At 40.3% G+C, this 17,081-nt stretch overlaps 1 protein-coding gene across 1 annotated transcript in view; it reads left to right on the plus strand.

Moving 5' to 3' along the window:
* The window catches only part of arhgap22b (Rho GTPase activating protein 22b), a 54,236-nt gene that overhangs the window by 4,644 nt on the left and 32,511 nt on the right, over window positions 1-17,081 (plus strand). The window contains exons 2-3 of the mRNA XM_032510617.1: window positions 5,379-5,578; window positions 13,702-13,789. Of these exons, the coding sequence (XP_032366508.1) occupies window positions 5,379-5,578; window positions 13,702-13,789 (288 nt within the window). The remainder of the gene's footprint in view (window positions 1-5,378; window positions 5,579-13,701; window positions 13,790-17,081) is intronic.

The following is a 17,081-nucleotide window of genomic DNA, read 5'->3' on the forward strand; positions in this document are numbered from 1 at the left end:
CTAGCTGTCTGGATTTACCCTGCAGAGATCTGAGGATTTGAGTCCTCAGAAATCAACCGGAGTTTAGAATGCCAAAACAAAGAAAAAGGAAGGTGGCGGACATCTGGCCAAAGATGAGGGACATCTGGCAAAATTTCCAGCCACACCTGAACAATCCCGGAAATGAAAACATCTTTGATATAGACTGATGCAAGTTAAAACAGATATACTTCACAATATTTACAACTCGGTGACTTGTCGACTATGAGACAGCAAGTTGCGTGGTTGACACAATCTTTAGCCTATTTTAACAAAAACGTCTGCTACAGAGCCATAACATGAGCTACAAGAAAATGGAGCATTTTTATACATTGTTGTGTTTCCTTAGAAATAAACAACAGACAAACAGAGTCTTTAAACGCTTCACATGTAAAGTTATTCACTGTCAAAGTGACGTCAAACTGAATGGCAGTCAATGGGATGCTATTTGCAGGGGATGGCTTCGTAGCATTAAAATTACGCCATGGGAGCTACGTTTAGAGAGGAGAGGCTTAACCCCTTGTTTGAATGAAACATAATGGGACAATTCCACTTCCAACCTGTAGGGAGACCGAAACGGTAAAAGTTCTCTAGTGTTGCTTTAACTCCATACCCAGAATTATTCAGCCACGACCCTGAAACAACATGACACACGCACAAATTTACATCAATTATCATTAGGGTACGACTTGATAAACAAATGTGGGCATACACAACATCTCAACACAGAGTCAGGCAACCTATTGTTTGACTCATGCCTTCCATAACTACTATCTATTGTATATGAATGAGCCACAATTGCTCTGTTTTTTGGTCAATTGCAGTGATTATGCATAAAGTGCGCTTTTACAGTAAAACAGGCTTTTTTATAGCATTGGAGCTGATAGTTGGAGAAGTGACCACAGAGCAGCTCCACCCAAGCCGAGGAAGCTCTGAATCACTCTGAGCAGAGGGTCCAAATTGGCGCAGCCGGTAACCGAGCCTGGCACGCACACACACACAAATCAGTTATTGTGACTCAGGCGTGAATCATCGGTCAGTGTATGTTCCACTGGTCGGTGTCAGACAGCTGACGGGTTAAACAGTGGAGCTCTTTAATGCTAACACTGGCAGGGTGAGGATGGATGGAAAGACATGAGGGACAAGATGTAGTGAGGAAAAACAGCCGGGGTCAAGGAGGAAGGGGAAGGTGAGTGCCAATTTTAACGGGCAAAATATGGGAAAAAGTAAGACAACAAGTCAGGGTTTTAAGTTTCACTTTTGTGAGTCACTTTGCATCCTTGATGTTTATATCAAATCCATCTGTGATCGGTAAGAAACAGAGAGCGTTGCATTGGGACTAAGATGTTGATGGTGAGCACAGAAGGACAATGTTTAAATCCTAAATTTCTAAAAAGAGCATATTTAAAGATGCAGGAGTTTAAAAGCCATTGGAAACCCCAAGTATTTTATCGTGACAGTTAATTGAAAAGAGGCGATCTGCAAATGCATGACAGTATGTGATATATTTTAAGTATCCATATGTACGATTGTAGAGTGAATACTAGTAATACTTACAGCTCATATGGCCAGTATAGGCTGCTGGAGGTAAAACGCACATAAAAAATGTACTATGCAGAGTGTTGATGTTTTTAATTCAAACATACAGTACAGAAAGAAATAAACCGATTGTTAAGCAATACCCAATTGCAAAAAGCAATTAAGACTGCTTTGCAATGCATAAATTATTGACATTGTTCTAAAAATGTATGAGAATAATTATGATTTAAAAATAGCTAAAGGGAAATGTGCCTCTAATCTAAGAACTAATTTATTCTACAAAGAAGGCTCAAAGGATCATCTTTTGTGTGTGTGTGTGTGTGTGTGTGTGTGTGTGTGTGTGTGTGTGTGTGTGTGTGTGTGTGCGTGTGCGTGTGTGTGTGTGTGTGTTTGCCCTATGTGCGCTCAGCGATAGCAGAGCTTTGATTTAACAGGACCAGCGGGGCTGAACGTAAGGAGGGAGAGGAAAAATAAAAGCGAGTCAAAGTAAGAGAAATGGAGGGAGACAGGGCAGTGAAAATAACAGCTGTAAAAACACTGGAATTATCACAATGTAGAGGAGAAAGGGTTTATAGAGAAATAGATTGGGAGTGGGGAACAAAATAAATGGGAGGAATGTCTATTAAAGCCATAGTGCGTACTTTCTCTCCCAATAAGTAATGAGAACACCACTGTTGTTGTCTCCACATGACACAAGGCCTTCCTCCACACAGTTACTTGCAGCCAAGGAGGACACGGAGGATTAAAAAAACATGATGGACTTCTCAGAAGAGGTCATAATCTTCACTCGAGTTTCTGCGTGCGAAAGTTGCCAGACGACACCATGTTCTTAACACAGCCATACTGAGAAATACAGAGAGTTGTGTGGAGCTGATAGTCTTAATTAGCTTTGTAGTAACTCATTTGGCAATGGCGCGTAACTTTTCTGATATTAATGAACGTCCGTTACGTTCACTAATATCAGAAAAGTAAACATTATCAATTCATAAGTTATCTCAAGACACTTTACAACAATAAACGATTTATTAAATTGATATGTTGTAATGTGTAAGGTATTGCTCATAGTGGTGAACCAAGATAGAGTTATCACCCGATTCAGCTCTACAGAGCTATTTAGCCTTTTTAAGGTCATCGTTTTGGTTTTACAACCCTTACATTTACTGTTTTGGTTCAGTCTCACCGCGTCCATCTTGTCTCCAGTGGCAGCAGGTCGCAGCAAAAGCTGTAATAAACCCACTATACACTACCTGCCCAGCACCAAACAGCAGATAGCAACTAGCGTGTGAACATAGTGAAGCATTTAGCAGCTAAAAAGCCAGATTTGTGTTTTCTCAGGAGTTGGTGGAGACCTAAATAGAGCTAAAAGAAAAATGAATAAATCTATGCTGCTTTGAAGTGAGATATTTGTTCAACTCCAGTGGCAAAGAATTTGGTAAACTTGCTAATATCAGTTTAATTAGAGCAGTTACTGTATTTTTTTAATTTAATAACCTTTTATGTCTGACGAGATCCACAGCATCCAAGGGACAAATAGTAAAATAACATTTAGAGTATGTGACTTTTTATTATTTCCTTTATCTAATTAAATATAAGGTGACAGTTTTCACTTGGCAAATTTAAATGTGTTTGAATATTAATATGTAAATAGTTTCACATGTGAAAGTCCTACACAAAACAATGCTTTGAATTACCATGTTGGTGATGAACACTTAAAATAGCCACTTATGGAAAGATAGTCAAAAAATGTATACCTTTTCTTTTGAAATAATCCTTGGATCCAGGAGTCAACAGGCTTTAAAGGCTGCCAGGAAAGACTGGGACATGAAATCAAAACGACATGAGCCACGTCCTTTAGGCTATATGTTTGCTGTAGAGAGAAAGATGAGGCAATAAAAAAGAATACACATTGATTTTCTTCCCCCTTCCTATTCATCCATCCCCTTCTTCCCTCTGTCATCTGAACATTGATCATTTCTGCGTGTGTGTGTGCCACAAAGTGCACAGCAGCAGGGAGGATGTCTGCACAATTGATTTCTCATAAATTATACATCATCATCAAATAGCATTGCCTTGTTTGCCTGACCAGAATTTGACTCTCGTCTTAGCCAGAGACATGTAAAATAATAGATTAAGCCTCCGGGTCTGAAAAGTAAAGCCAATGCAAAGTGTCTTAAACTTTCATTCTAACTTATTAACAGCAGGGGGTGCCTCCACTGGTTGTTAAAGGAAGTCAATTTCTATAAAAGTCGAAGGGAAAATGACCCTACTTCTCGCTGGATTCATTACCTTGGTAAATCTTTTCATATTTAGTTTATGGTCTCAATCGCTACTCTTAAGTCTTCTTCAATACAGCACCATGTTCATTTGGTAATTTACTGTCCCATTCATTTTTAAATAGACGATAAAGCAGGGGATGCTTTAGGGCGTGGCTACATGTCGACCTGTCAATCAGGACAGAGGCTCAGCAATGCTAACCTGGGTAAATCAAAATAACCGTGAACTTGTTTTTGGGTGTGGTCCATATTTTTGTCTTAAACTTGGACTATCTCATTGTGTGTCTTCCCTTCATCAAACTTAATTGACCATTTGGTCGCCTAAACATGTCTTGTTAAGTTAGCTAGCTATTGCTAGCATTAGCTGTTAACTTAAGGGACAATTTTCTGTTCTGCCAAACATGCAGATGAATGGCGGCAGTATTGGAGGTCCGCGTATACCCACCTGTTAATCTCCGCTTGAGGATTTGCTTCAGAGTTGAAAATCAGAAACTCTCCCTCTTTAGCTTTTAACTTAGCGCAGCGCCATTGCTAGCATCAAGAAAACAAGCTTGGTTGTGTCATCCTCCCGAGCATCACCCTCTAGTCAAACATGGTCACGTCCGGTTTCATAAAGCCAAGATGGTGACAGCAAAATTGCCAAACTCGAGACTTCAAAACGGCAGTCCACAAACTGATGGGTGACATCAAATGCTGCTACATCCACTATTTTTACAGTCAATGGTCGCAGCTCTGTGGCCTTTTCTTATCTGTGTATCTTGAAATCTTCAACCAGTTTTCTAAGCAATGTAATTTATCCTGAACTGATGAACCAGGCTTAAAAGACACAATTTATATTAATGCATCCTACAAAAGTCAACTGATGTAATATTATTGTCAAACCTGATACACCCCACCCTCTTAAATCCATTTCTTTCCACAGATGAGAAAGACAATATGAGTAGCCCAGTGAGGACAAACCTGATGTCACATTGATACACAGCTATATAGCAGCCACCCCCTCTCTTTTAAACCAGTCCTTGACTTAGCTCAGGTTACACACGTTTGTTGAGAGGCATTCAGTCAGCCAGCAAGTCCCATGTGGTCCTATTATCTACACTAAAAAAGCTGCTATTCTGTTGGTCTGTGGCAACACACAACACGTCTCTCCCAAGGACCTCTGAAATGGAAGGAGGGGGGAATCACTGTCACCTAAGGCTATGTCTATGTGTGTGTGTGTGTGTGTGTCCGCTTCCTGTTGTTATTTGTGCCTGCTGCCTCGCTGCAGTCCCACTCCCCCTTTCATCTAAAGGCGTCTGAGCCTGAGGCAGAAGGTTGTGTTGTGTGTGTTCATGAATAAAGAGCCTCACAGAGCATGTGTGCACATACAGCATACACAATGAGGGATAACACAAGCTTCTATCAATGAAAAAATGAAAAGACATGAGCCAGAGATATCAAGTAAAGCAACCAATTCAATCCCCCTTGAAACCCACCCAGCCCCTCACTTTCTGCCTGCTTGTGGAGAATAAAAATGCTTTATGTGTGTGTGTGTGTGTGTGTTTGCAGCCAGGTCCAAGAGCATGGTGATGGGCGAGGTGTCACAGGGGCCGTGCCGGTCGGCCTCCCCCAGCCTCCAGGAAGGGGCGCTGAAAGCTGGCTGGCTGAAGAAGCAGCGCAGCATCATGAAGAACTGGCAGCTGCGCTGGTTTGTGTTGCGCTCGGATCAGCTCTTCTTCTATAAAGACGAGGAAGAAACCAAACCACAGGTAACACGTCAGCCAGTCACTGTTCTTCGGCTTGTGTGATTACATTTACACAATTAAAATGGTGGTGTTTTATCTCGGCCCCTGTGGTGCAGCTTCCCACTCTCTGGAGGACTGATGGATGTTGGCCCGACGAGTCAGAGAGTGTTGAGAGAGGCTGCAATGGAAATTCAAAGATAATCATCATAAGCATTATAATTGTATTTATGTTCTCCTAAATATCTTTGTCTTGTGGGAAAAAGGTCAATATTACATTTAAAGGGAACTCCACCAATTGTTTTTTTGTTGCTGGGAAGTTAAAAGAAATCTACTCTGAGTTGAGGTTTTTTTCTAACTCGAGGCGTTCAGGGCACTCTGGCGAAAAAATGCCAGGTGCTCAGCTGCGCAAAATCTAAAGCAAAACATTTCACTCTAATTGAAAACAATTACAAAAGCCACCGCAGGCTACTAAAACACACTTCACCTGATCAGGGTCTCAAGGGGGCTAACTTGGCACAATGCAACAACCTGCAGCCAGGTAAAGGTCGAAACTCCATATCCTACATCTGTAGTTCTCCATGTGCAGTAGTTGAAGACCTCAGGGCCACAGTGATGAAAATGGCCTGGGGTAAACAGACAAACTAATCACACCAGTGGGTGCTCTACCAACAATACTACTGTACATTTTTTTCATTTCTGAGATCAGATGGAAATACAGAGTGGTGATGACTCACCACACTCACAGGACATCTTGGTGCATTAGCACAAACAGCCGGGTTTCCTCCTCCATTAGTTCACCATCATTAAAATAATTACAGAGTAAAATCTCAAATCGATCCCATTGCTTCTTTGATCGGGGATATATTTTGTAACCAGGTGCTGACTCACATTTCCCCCATTCCCCATTCTGGTTGAAGTTCACAGGCAACATGGTAGCTGGCCTGCACTGACCTCACAGTCATACAAACGATGACGGGATGGACAGTCAATGCAGCTGACAGGCTTACAAAGTCGTAACATGAGGCAATGGTGTAATCCAACAACAAAAGACAGCAGGGGCAGGGCTGTGACATACACACACACGCACACGCACACACAGCACACGGCCTTTAAAGCATAATAATAATAATCTTCTCTTAACATTCCTGGATAAAATCCCGACACTTATTGATTTCTTCACTCTGCGTAACTGATGTTAAGTTAACGTAGGCAGCAGCTGTCTGCTATCACTGTCTTGTAGTCAGCACACACACACACACACAGAATGACGTGTTCTGCTCCTTCCAGTCTCCATTCTGTTGGGAACTGACTAAAGGCTTTGACAGACTGTCTTTAATCAGAGCTTGCCAATACCCATCCAGCCTGTATTGATTTTCAATTCACAGTGGATTCAATTCATACACACACGCACACGCACACGCACACACACACAAAGAGCAGGATGTGTGAGAAGGTGTCATTTTGCCCTTTTTTCTCCCTCTCATCTTCTAATCGATAGGAAATATGAGGCTGGGAGTGGTGGGGTTTTTATGGGAGAGAGGGAGGGTACGTAGGCCAATCACTGCAACAGAACAAGACCATCCCCCCCACCGAGATGAAAAGATGTGATAATTGGTCAAAGGAAAGGCCACACCGACGCAGGATCTATACAGGTTTTCTTTTCCTTTTCATCATGTAGGGGTCGAATCCCCTGCAGAACAAATGGACTTCCTCTACTGGACAATCAATTTCTATTTCAGAAAATACACGTGATCATTAGTGCTCGAAATACACAATGAGTCTTCAGCTGCAATTAAACTCAAGTCTTTCCTCTTCACTTATCTGTTGATGGAGGCTGAGCTGGGTGATGCACTGTTCTTATTAAGCTGTGTTACCTACACAGTTTATTTTGATCTATATACTAATATATTTATTAACTAATATATCTATATACTAATATATCTATATACTAGTATATATCTATATCAGGGGTGTCAAACTCATTTTAGTTCAGCCTAATTTGATGCCAAGTAGGCCGGACCATTAAAATCATAGCACAGCTCATCATAGCTATAAAAAACAATAAATCCATGTGTTTCCCTTTGTTTTAGTGGAAAGAAGTAAATGCTAATGCTATTTCGTTAGCAATATGTAGCTGGCTTTTACCGTAAGGGGACCAGATTTCTCAGACAAAACTGGGACATTTTCAGCTCAGAAGCGTATATATCTCCAAAAACACATGTTTTTAATTTTTGTAAAACTTAAAACGGGGACACTAGACCTAGACCTGAGTATCGGATACAGATAAAAATATGAGGAAATATTTTCCTTGATTGATGCAGTATTAAACGAGATCGCTCCAGTCGGCAGAAGCAAGCTACAATGGAAGTTAATAGGATAATGTCCAGCTTGTTTACTTCATAAAAGTGGCTTGTTTAGCTGCTAACAGACTCAGATATATTCTAAGTGTCTGATAACATTATGGGAAGGATTTCTAAGGAGGTCGACTTTTCTGTTAAAGATTAAGATCCTTTTTTTTTACATAAAAGTCCGCGAAATTGCGTTTGCTAAACCCACCAGACTCCATGTAAATAATCAGTGATTTTAGCATCGTAAAACACGGCTTTCTAAAACCACTCCTTGAGACCTGAGCAGCGCTGCTCGATCGGCTCCGTTTGGTCAGGGTTTTCTTTCTTTCATTCCAATTTTGGGTCTGTCAGTCAGTCAAAACCGGGGACAGGTCCAGGGACAGATCCAGCCGGGGACGTCTGGTCACCGTATTTTACCGCTGCTTCACTGACCTCTCGGCTCCGAGTGAAAACGGACTGCTGTTTCTTCAGACAAAATAGGAATCTGTCCATTTCTTTTGGAAAACTCTACACTCAATATCCACTTTTCTCCTTTTTGACAAAGACATTTTGGCTAATGAGGGTGTAAAGGTGAGGACAAAAGTTAGTAGATGTGTCGTAGTAATCACTGAACATTAGCTGTGTCTGTCTCAGCATTGTTTTTTCTTCTTCTTTCATCTGCTCCATGTCTAAAACAGTGCGCCCCTAGTGAACAATTTAGGAATAGCAGTTTATTAAAAAAATTCTAGCTCATGTCTCATTGCAATTTTTAACTTTCAGATTTATTCTGCGGGCCAGATAAAACCCCTTGGCGGGCCGGTTCAGGCCCGCGGGCCGTACGTTTGACACCCCTGATCTATATACTAATATATCTATATACTAGTATGTCTGTATACTAGTATATCTATATACTAATATATCTATATACTATGTCTATATACTAATATATCTATATACTAATATATGTATATACTAATATACCTATACACTAATATGTCTATATACTAATATATCTATATACTAATATATCTATATACTAATATATTTATACACTATGTCTATATGCTAATATATTTATATAATAATATACCTATACACTAATATGTCTATATACTAAAATATCTATATACTAATATGTATATATACTAATATGTACATATACTAATATATCTATATACTAAAATATTTATACACTATTATATATATATACACTAATATGTCTATGTACTAATATATTTATATACTAATATATCTATATACTAATATATTTGTATACTAATATATCTATGTACTAATATGTCTATATACTATTATGTCTATACTGTATACTAATATGTCTATATACTAATATATCTATATACTAATATGCCTATAAACTAATATATCTATATACTAATATGTCTAAATAGTAATATGTCTAAATACTAATATGTCTATGTACTAAGTCTAGTATGCATTTGTTATTATTTAATCTGCTATAGAGGGTATAGAAAGAAGAAGAAAGGGAAGGAAAGAAACTAAAACAGTGTAAATGTGTGTCTGTATGTATGTCTCTGTGCATATGATGTGTAAATAAGGGAAGCATAAGATTTTGGCTTTACTGAAGGATAAAAGTAGAGAAAGGGGGTAGGACCTGATTAGTTGTTTATCAACTTCTTCTTTGAATGACTTTCAATTTTGGAAGATTGTGCTGAGAAGTACATGGCCTTATTTATCGGTCATTTCAATTATTTATGTATGCATGAATGTATGCATATACAATTTTTATTTTAATGTTTTACATGTTCAAATAAACTATTAAACTATTATGAATATGAAGAATTTTACTAATGAATTCATTTATATTTTCATTTTTAAAGAATCTGGAAACATACAGTAAATCACATCACTTCCTGTATACCAGATGTGGAACCATGGCATCAGTCTAATTATAATCATTTTAAAAGGATTTTTTTGTCTACCTCTTTTGAAGGATGGCTTTTAAAACATTTCACTATGGTATAGTTACTATATATACTATGTCAGCTCATATATTGTTTTCCAATGACAATTGCAGCACAAGAACCCTTAAGTCAACACTGATATGACACCAAGAGCAAGATGTTTACATGCTTGAATGTAAAAAATGTCTTTCCCATGTCTTTCTTACCTAATATTCTGTACCTGTATTCGCCCTCTGTCTGAAATGCTCCGTTTTAGCGCCTGTCTCTTTAAACCCCTCCTCCCCCTACAGAAAAACCCATGTCTGCTCTGATTGGCTTGTGACAAAAAATGTGCTTGGAGGTATACATTTTGAGTAAAATATTCAAACCCAAGACTTTGTGTCTTAGGCTGCTGATTGCTACACCAAAATATGTATAGGTTCATTAAATGGATGTAAAAAGCACTCTGAATCCATGGAATAACACTTCCAACTCGTCCCCTGACTTCTATGATGTGTATGATTTTAGACTTTTATTACGCTTTAGACTTATTCAGTTATTAATTAAACAAATTAAGGGTGAACATACTGCACTGTACCTTTTTCAGAAAACACGGGATGTTGTTGCTATATTAGGACTGAACGACTACTGTTTTCAAATGGAAATTTGAAAGAAAAACTAATGGTGAAGGCTGCAATTAATCAAATGTGAATTATTTAGTTGAATTTTAGGTTTAACAATTGATTTAACATTTTTTCTTATTATATTTACTGTTTTTTTATAAAGAAATGTCATATTTTCAGTGGATCTTTCTTTTATTATTTTTTACTTTATTATTGTAGAAGGTGCAATAAAAACCAAATTGCAAATCGAATTGTTAAATGCAATATCTGGCAGGAAAATCGCAATAGTTATTTTTTCCCCAATTCGTTTAGCCCTATAGTGAGGAGACAGCTGTTGAACGACTTGGCCAGAGGTTTGTGGCATGTGTTAAAAAAGCGGTATCTGAGGTGGTTTATGTTCCTCAATTTAAGGCACATAAACCCTATAGTACCAGTCGGTAGCAGTGTGTAATGGTAGTGTGCTTCGGCACTGATGGAGGGCGCTGCCAAAGAGACAAGGTCCGGGCTGGTGCTCTGGCCCGGGATGATGAGTGGCATTTATGTGCAAACCAGGTTAAACTGGGTGTCTCCACATCTGTTTGTGGCTTGTTAAAGGCTCTTGCATGTAGGCCCTGTTTCAAATTAACTGCATCCAAACGTGTGCTCTGTCCCCAAGCTAACGCATCAAAAAGGAGAAACTATCCTACGTTTTCAAGTAACACTCCTTGACCCTGTGATTTGTGTTCTCTGGCGACGTCTTGCCTCCCAATTCATTCATCCTCGGCCAGCTACTCGCGTTATTACGGGCACATTACCCCCGTGGGAGTCCCCCCCCCCCCCCCCCCCCCCTCCCCAGTTCTGCCCTGCCTGTTCTCCATCCATCCACAGCTCCAACCCCTTCCATTTGTTGCCATGACGACTAATGTTGGCAACAGCCCGGGCCTCAGGTTGAAGCGCTTTGGACGGGGCAGACCCCCAGATGCTGGCATCCCTGAGCAGCTCACTTGGCCTCCGTTCTCCGGGCGTAATGGGTATTGATCTGGTTAATGTATTCTGATAATCTGTGTGGGTCCCTGTTCAATCACAGGAGTAGCCACTTGTTAGAGGGGTTAAGAGGGGAGCGATAGGAAGGAAGGAAGGGGGAAGGAGGGTGGAAGAAAGAAAGGCCAGGAGGCACGTACAAAACTAAATCAGGGCTGAACACAACATATCTGATTAAATAAATGAAATTATTTTCTATTAATTGAACAACTGGGTCCGTGAATGTGGTCTCCATGGTGTTAAAAGATTATTGTTTCTATAAAAGCATATAAACGCATCGCCCAGAACTACCAACTTTTCTGTCGGAGATTTGCTCATAACAATTTGTTACAGATACAGATCAAGTCAATATACAAACTTGCCGGATGGTAAGAAACCTTCTTAGAGACTTTTTTAACACAACATCAGGTGGCTGTATATTGCTCCCAAAAAACCTTGTCCGTTAAAGTCAATGCAAACCATGTAAAATCATAAATGCCTCTTAAAAAATGTGATATAAAAAGATTGTTCGACCCTAGAGGAATGTAATGATGAAGTGGATATTAATAATTCAAAGAGGAAAAAAAGGGATGCCATGATAAAAGGACTGAAGGTACGAATACATACAGTGGTGTGAAAAAGTGTTTGCCCCCTTCCTCATTTCCTGTTCCTTTGCATGTTTGTCACACTTCAGTCAAACCAATTTAAACAATAGTCAAGGACAACACAAGTAAACACAAAATGCAATTTGTAAATTAAGGTGTTAAAGGTGAAAAAAAATCCAAACCATCATGGCCCTGTGTGAAAAAGTGATTGCCCCCTAAACCTAATAACTGGTTGGGCCACCCTTAGCAGCAACAACTGCAACCAAGCGTTTGCTATAACGTGCAATGAGGCTTTTACAGCGTCCTGGAGGAATTTTGGCCCACTCATCTTTGCAGAACTGTCCTAATTCAGTTACATTAGAGGGTTTTCGAGCATGAACGGCCTTTTTAAGGTCATACCACAACATCTCAATAGGATTCAGGTCAGGACTTTGGCTAGCCCACTCCAAAGTCTTCATTTTCTTTTTCTTCAGCCATTCGGTGGTGGACTTGCTGGTGTGTTTAGGATCCTAGTCCTGCTGCAGAACCCAAGTTCGTTTCAGCTTGAGTACACGAACAGATGGTCGGACATTCTCCTTCAGGTTCTCTTGGTAGACAGCAGAATTCATAGTTCCTTTTATCACGGCAAGTCTTCCAGGTCCGAAGCAGCAAAACAGCCCCAGACCTCACACTACCACCACCAATTTTACTGTTGGTATAATGTTCTTTTTATGAAATGCAGTGTTCCTTCTACGCCAGATATACTTGGCACACACCTTCCAAAGAGTTCCACTTTTGTCTCATCGGTCCACGAATGTTTCCCAAAAGTCTTGGGATCATCAAGATGGTTGTGGAGAAATTGAGACGAGCTTTGATGTTCTTTTTGCTCAGCAGTGGTTTTCTCCTTGGAACTCTGCCATGCAGGCCATTTTGCCCAGTCTTTTCCTGATGGTGGAGGCATGAACGCGACCTTAACTGAGGCAAGTAAGCCTGCAGTTCTTTGGACGTTGTTGTGGGGTCTTTTGTGACCTCTTGGATGAGTCGTCGCTGCGCTCTTGGGTAATTGGGCGCGCCACTCCTGGGAAGGTTCACCACTGTTCCATGTCTTCGCCATTTGTGGATAATGGCTCTCACTGTGGTTCGCTGGATTCCCAAAGCTTTGGAAATGGTTTTAACCCTTTCCAGACTGATAGATCTCAATTACTTTCTTTCTCAATTGTTCCTAATTTCTTGGGTCTCGGCATGATTGTAGCTTTTAAGGATCTTCTGGTGGACCTTACTGTGTCAAGCAGCTCCTATATAAGTGGTGCCTTGATTGTAACAGGTGTGGCAATAATCAGGCCTGGGTGTGGCTAGAGAAATTGAACTTAGGTGTGGACAACCACAGTTATAGATGTTTTAACAAGGGGGCAATCACTTTTTCACACAGGGCCATGATGGTTTGGATTTTTTTCACCTTTAATAATAAACACCTTCATTTACAAATTGCATTTTGTGTTTACTTGTGTTGTCCTTGACTATTGTTTAAATTGGTTTGATGTTCCGAAACACTTAAGTGTGACAAACATGCAAAGGAACAGGAAATGAGGAAGGGGGCAAACACTTTTTCACACCACTGTAGATGGAAAGAATGTATTTCATGCTGTTATTTGAATGCCTCTCTCTCTCTCTCTCTGTGTGTGTGTGTTTCAGGGCTGTATACCTCTGCAGGGATGCCAGGTCAACGAGCTCACAGCAAATCCGGACGAACCAGGAAGACACCTTTTTGAGATTGTACCAGGTAAGATCCACTAACGACTCCTCCTCCATCTTCACTTCTTAACCCTGATCTATCTATCTATCTATCTATCTATCTACCTACCTACCTACCTATCTATCCCTATAAATTACCTTTATGCTCTTCAAGTTGCTATAGTGTACATTTATTTCATCTTTCAACATATCTCACTGTGTATACGTTATCTCAGATTATGAATAATCTAAGCACAATGCAAATTTAATAACGTTCAGATCTTATTTCGAATATCAATGTGGCAGTGGTGGTTATAAATGTAGGTAAAATGGGAGTCAAATCCAAGACCTGCTAACATTGTCAACAGTCATCATACAGCCAACACAAGTGTAACATCCTGCACTGGTCACATGACAAATGACGCATGACAATTAACTTAAGCGGTCTTTACAGTTAAATTTAGCAGAGAAAAGGTAACTGTGTCACGGGTCATTTCAAAGGCTGTCAAAAGTGAGCATTTTACAGCAGCAACAGTTAAGTTTAGGCATCAAAAAGCCTAGTTAGGATTAGACAAAAGATTGTGGTTTGTATTAAAAAAACAGCGCCCCCTTTAAGCAGAACTCTTGGGAAACAAACCCACCTTTCCTGGATACACACTTTGCTCCCCCGCTTGAAAGCCCTGTTTTTTATAAACCACCCTCCAACTTCTTCCCTATGCAGACCAGAGCCCTTTTATACAGCAGCAGTCAATGTGGTGCATACAGCAATACAATTATGTTATGGTAAATTACAGTAAAAAACTTTTCGTAGCTATTTGTACCGAGAACAGCCTAATACAGCACATTACAAAGCACATTAAAACAACTTGAACTTGTTTCATCATGACATCAACAACTTTTTGATGTCATTTTTTGAGTTGATTCTTTGTTCTTTCACAAATGTGTGCTCATTCATGTGTAATTACTTCCACCAACTAATCTAAGAATTCTCATGAGTAAAACCTCAAGAGTAGAACCTGCCATTCAGAATCATTCAGAATACATATGAGCGAGTCGCTCGAATGGCGGCAGCCTTGTTGTGCCTCCATCTTTAAAATACATCAGCCAAAGAGGGACATACCTCCGCCTTTCGGGCTTTTACACTCATTGGCGCCGTGACGAGTGCCAGCCGGGAGATTGCTTGTGACTGGAGGCAGATTTGAAAGCCTGTTGAAGATGGAGGATCACGCCGAATTAAAACGACAATGTGACTGGCAAAGCAACAAGACAAAAGTTAATACTGGAGTAACTAGAACAGCTGCGTGTGAATGATGGAGATACTAAGAGATAATTTCGTGTTGGGTCACCGTCCGAGTTAAAATGCGCTCTGAATGGGTCAGCTGGAAAGTAATATTCAGTTGTCATACACAATTTTACTGCTAGATGGGTGGAATGCTTACACAATGGAGCTGTAATGACACCATAAACAGCAGAAGCACACCTATGCTATGGTACCTTAGCTGGAATAGAGGAGGTATTTCACAAAAATGGGATTTGTGCATAAAACTGCACTGCAATATTTCCTTATTGAAATTGTCTAAAAAAACACATCTGAGCAAAGATAAAGGATGGAACTACAATTGAGAAACATAATGAAAGACACATGCTGTGTTCTTTGATTTGGGATCATGCTCTGAAACAATCCAGGGGTTCTTATCTGCACTGCCTTCATAACATCAGTCCTGTGTTAAACACAGTGTGATTAAAGGTATCATTTGGTTGCTATTCTGTATTCAGACAGAAGAGAGCACTGTTAGCCCAGGAATAGTAATAATAATGGGGGCCAATCTCCTTCCCTCCCATTGCATGAGCTCAGAGCTGCTGACATGTCAGGTACCAGTGTTACACCTCTAGCTGTGAAAGCAAGCAATTTGTGCAAGAGACGTACCATCAAATAAATAGAAAATAAAATAGGCACTCCATCATGTGGAGCTGCCCTCCGACTGCACATTTCAGGACTGTTAGTGGGCCGCCACGCTCCACATGTTAGACTCACAGCAAACACATTTGCCAGCGGCTGAACAATCTGGTTAGACTGACCTCATGTAGCCCTTCAAGTTTTTACTCAATCAATACAGCACTTACTTTTACATGTCTTGAAGTGTGTTCGTATGTGCGTAGATGTAATGTTGTTAACTCACGTTATAGGCATGAAAAGAAAAATAAAAAAATAAGAAAGTAATCAATAGGGGTGATCCGAGTATCCAGGTGAAACGAGTATCCGGTACGGATAAAGCACTTTTGCCGAGTACAAGTATTATACGAGTAATATGAGTCATTATCCGTGCTCGGATTGAATAAAACTCCTCAACTGGCCGCGCAGCGTTCTGTGACGCGACCCCCCCCCCCCCGCCTACAAACCCGCCCGGATCAATCACACACACACAGAACATGGAGAAATGCGCTCCCTCGGCCTCTCTCTCTCGCTCTCTCTCTCTCTCGCTCGCTCTCGCTCTCTCCCGCTCCGTCAGTCAATCGGGTCTGCGGATCTGTTCCGTTAACGTTAGGGTTTTCTCAGCTTCAGGTAGTTTTAACTCGGTTTGTAGTCCTTACATAGTAACCATAGATTTCTGTGACGTGGGTTTGTAGTCCTTACATAGTAACCAGTAGATTTCTGGTGAACGTGGGGTTTGTAGTCCTTACATAGTAACCAGTAGATTCTGGTGAACGTGGGGTTGTAGTCCACATAGTAACCAGTAGATTTTGGGAACGGGGTTTGTAGCCTACATAGAACCAGTAGATTTCTGGTGAACGTGGGTTTCAGACGTGCTGCTTGGTTTAAATGCAACTCTGCCATCGGAGATTTTTTTTTTTTTTTAGTGTCAGCTGCCTCCCGCCCTCTCTCTCTGTGTCTCTCCTCTCATCACTCACACACACACACACACACACACCACAACACACCACACACACACACCCTTTGTGGAAATAAAAATAAAAAAAATAAAAAGAACCAAAACGAAAAAGTTAAAAAAGAAAGTTGTATTGAGTATGAAAACTCTTGTCATTACATTTTACTTCATAATTGCAACCGCATGTGTTGTGTTCTTGTTGCAAAACTTCTGTATATAGTTTGTTTGTTACCATGACAACACCATTGATCTGAAGCTTGATGCGTCATGTAAATAGTTTTCAATCAGCCAAAATATAAAATTTTTGATCAACCCATATCAATGCAGCTTAAATAACATACCAGTTAAAGCCCCGCACATTTCAAGAGAACCCGACCCACTTCCGGGTCAAATATGACCACTTCCGGTTTAGGTCCCGCCCAGTCCGAGTACGGATACGGATACAGATAATTC

The sequence above is a fragment of the Etheostoma spectabile genome, unplaced genomic scaffold, assembly GCF_008692095.1.
Source record: "Etheostoma spectabile isolate EspeVRDwgs_2016 unplaced genomic scaffold, UIUC_Espe_1.0 scaffold119, whole genome shotgun sequence".
Taxonomy (NCBI): Eukaryota; Metazoa; Chordata; class Actinopteri; order Perciformes; family Percidae; genus Etheostoma; species Etheostoma spectabile.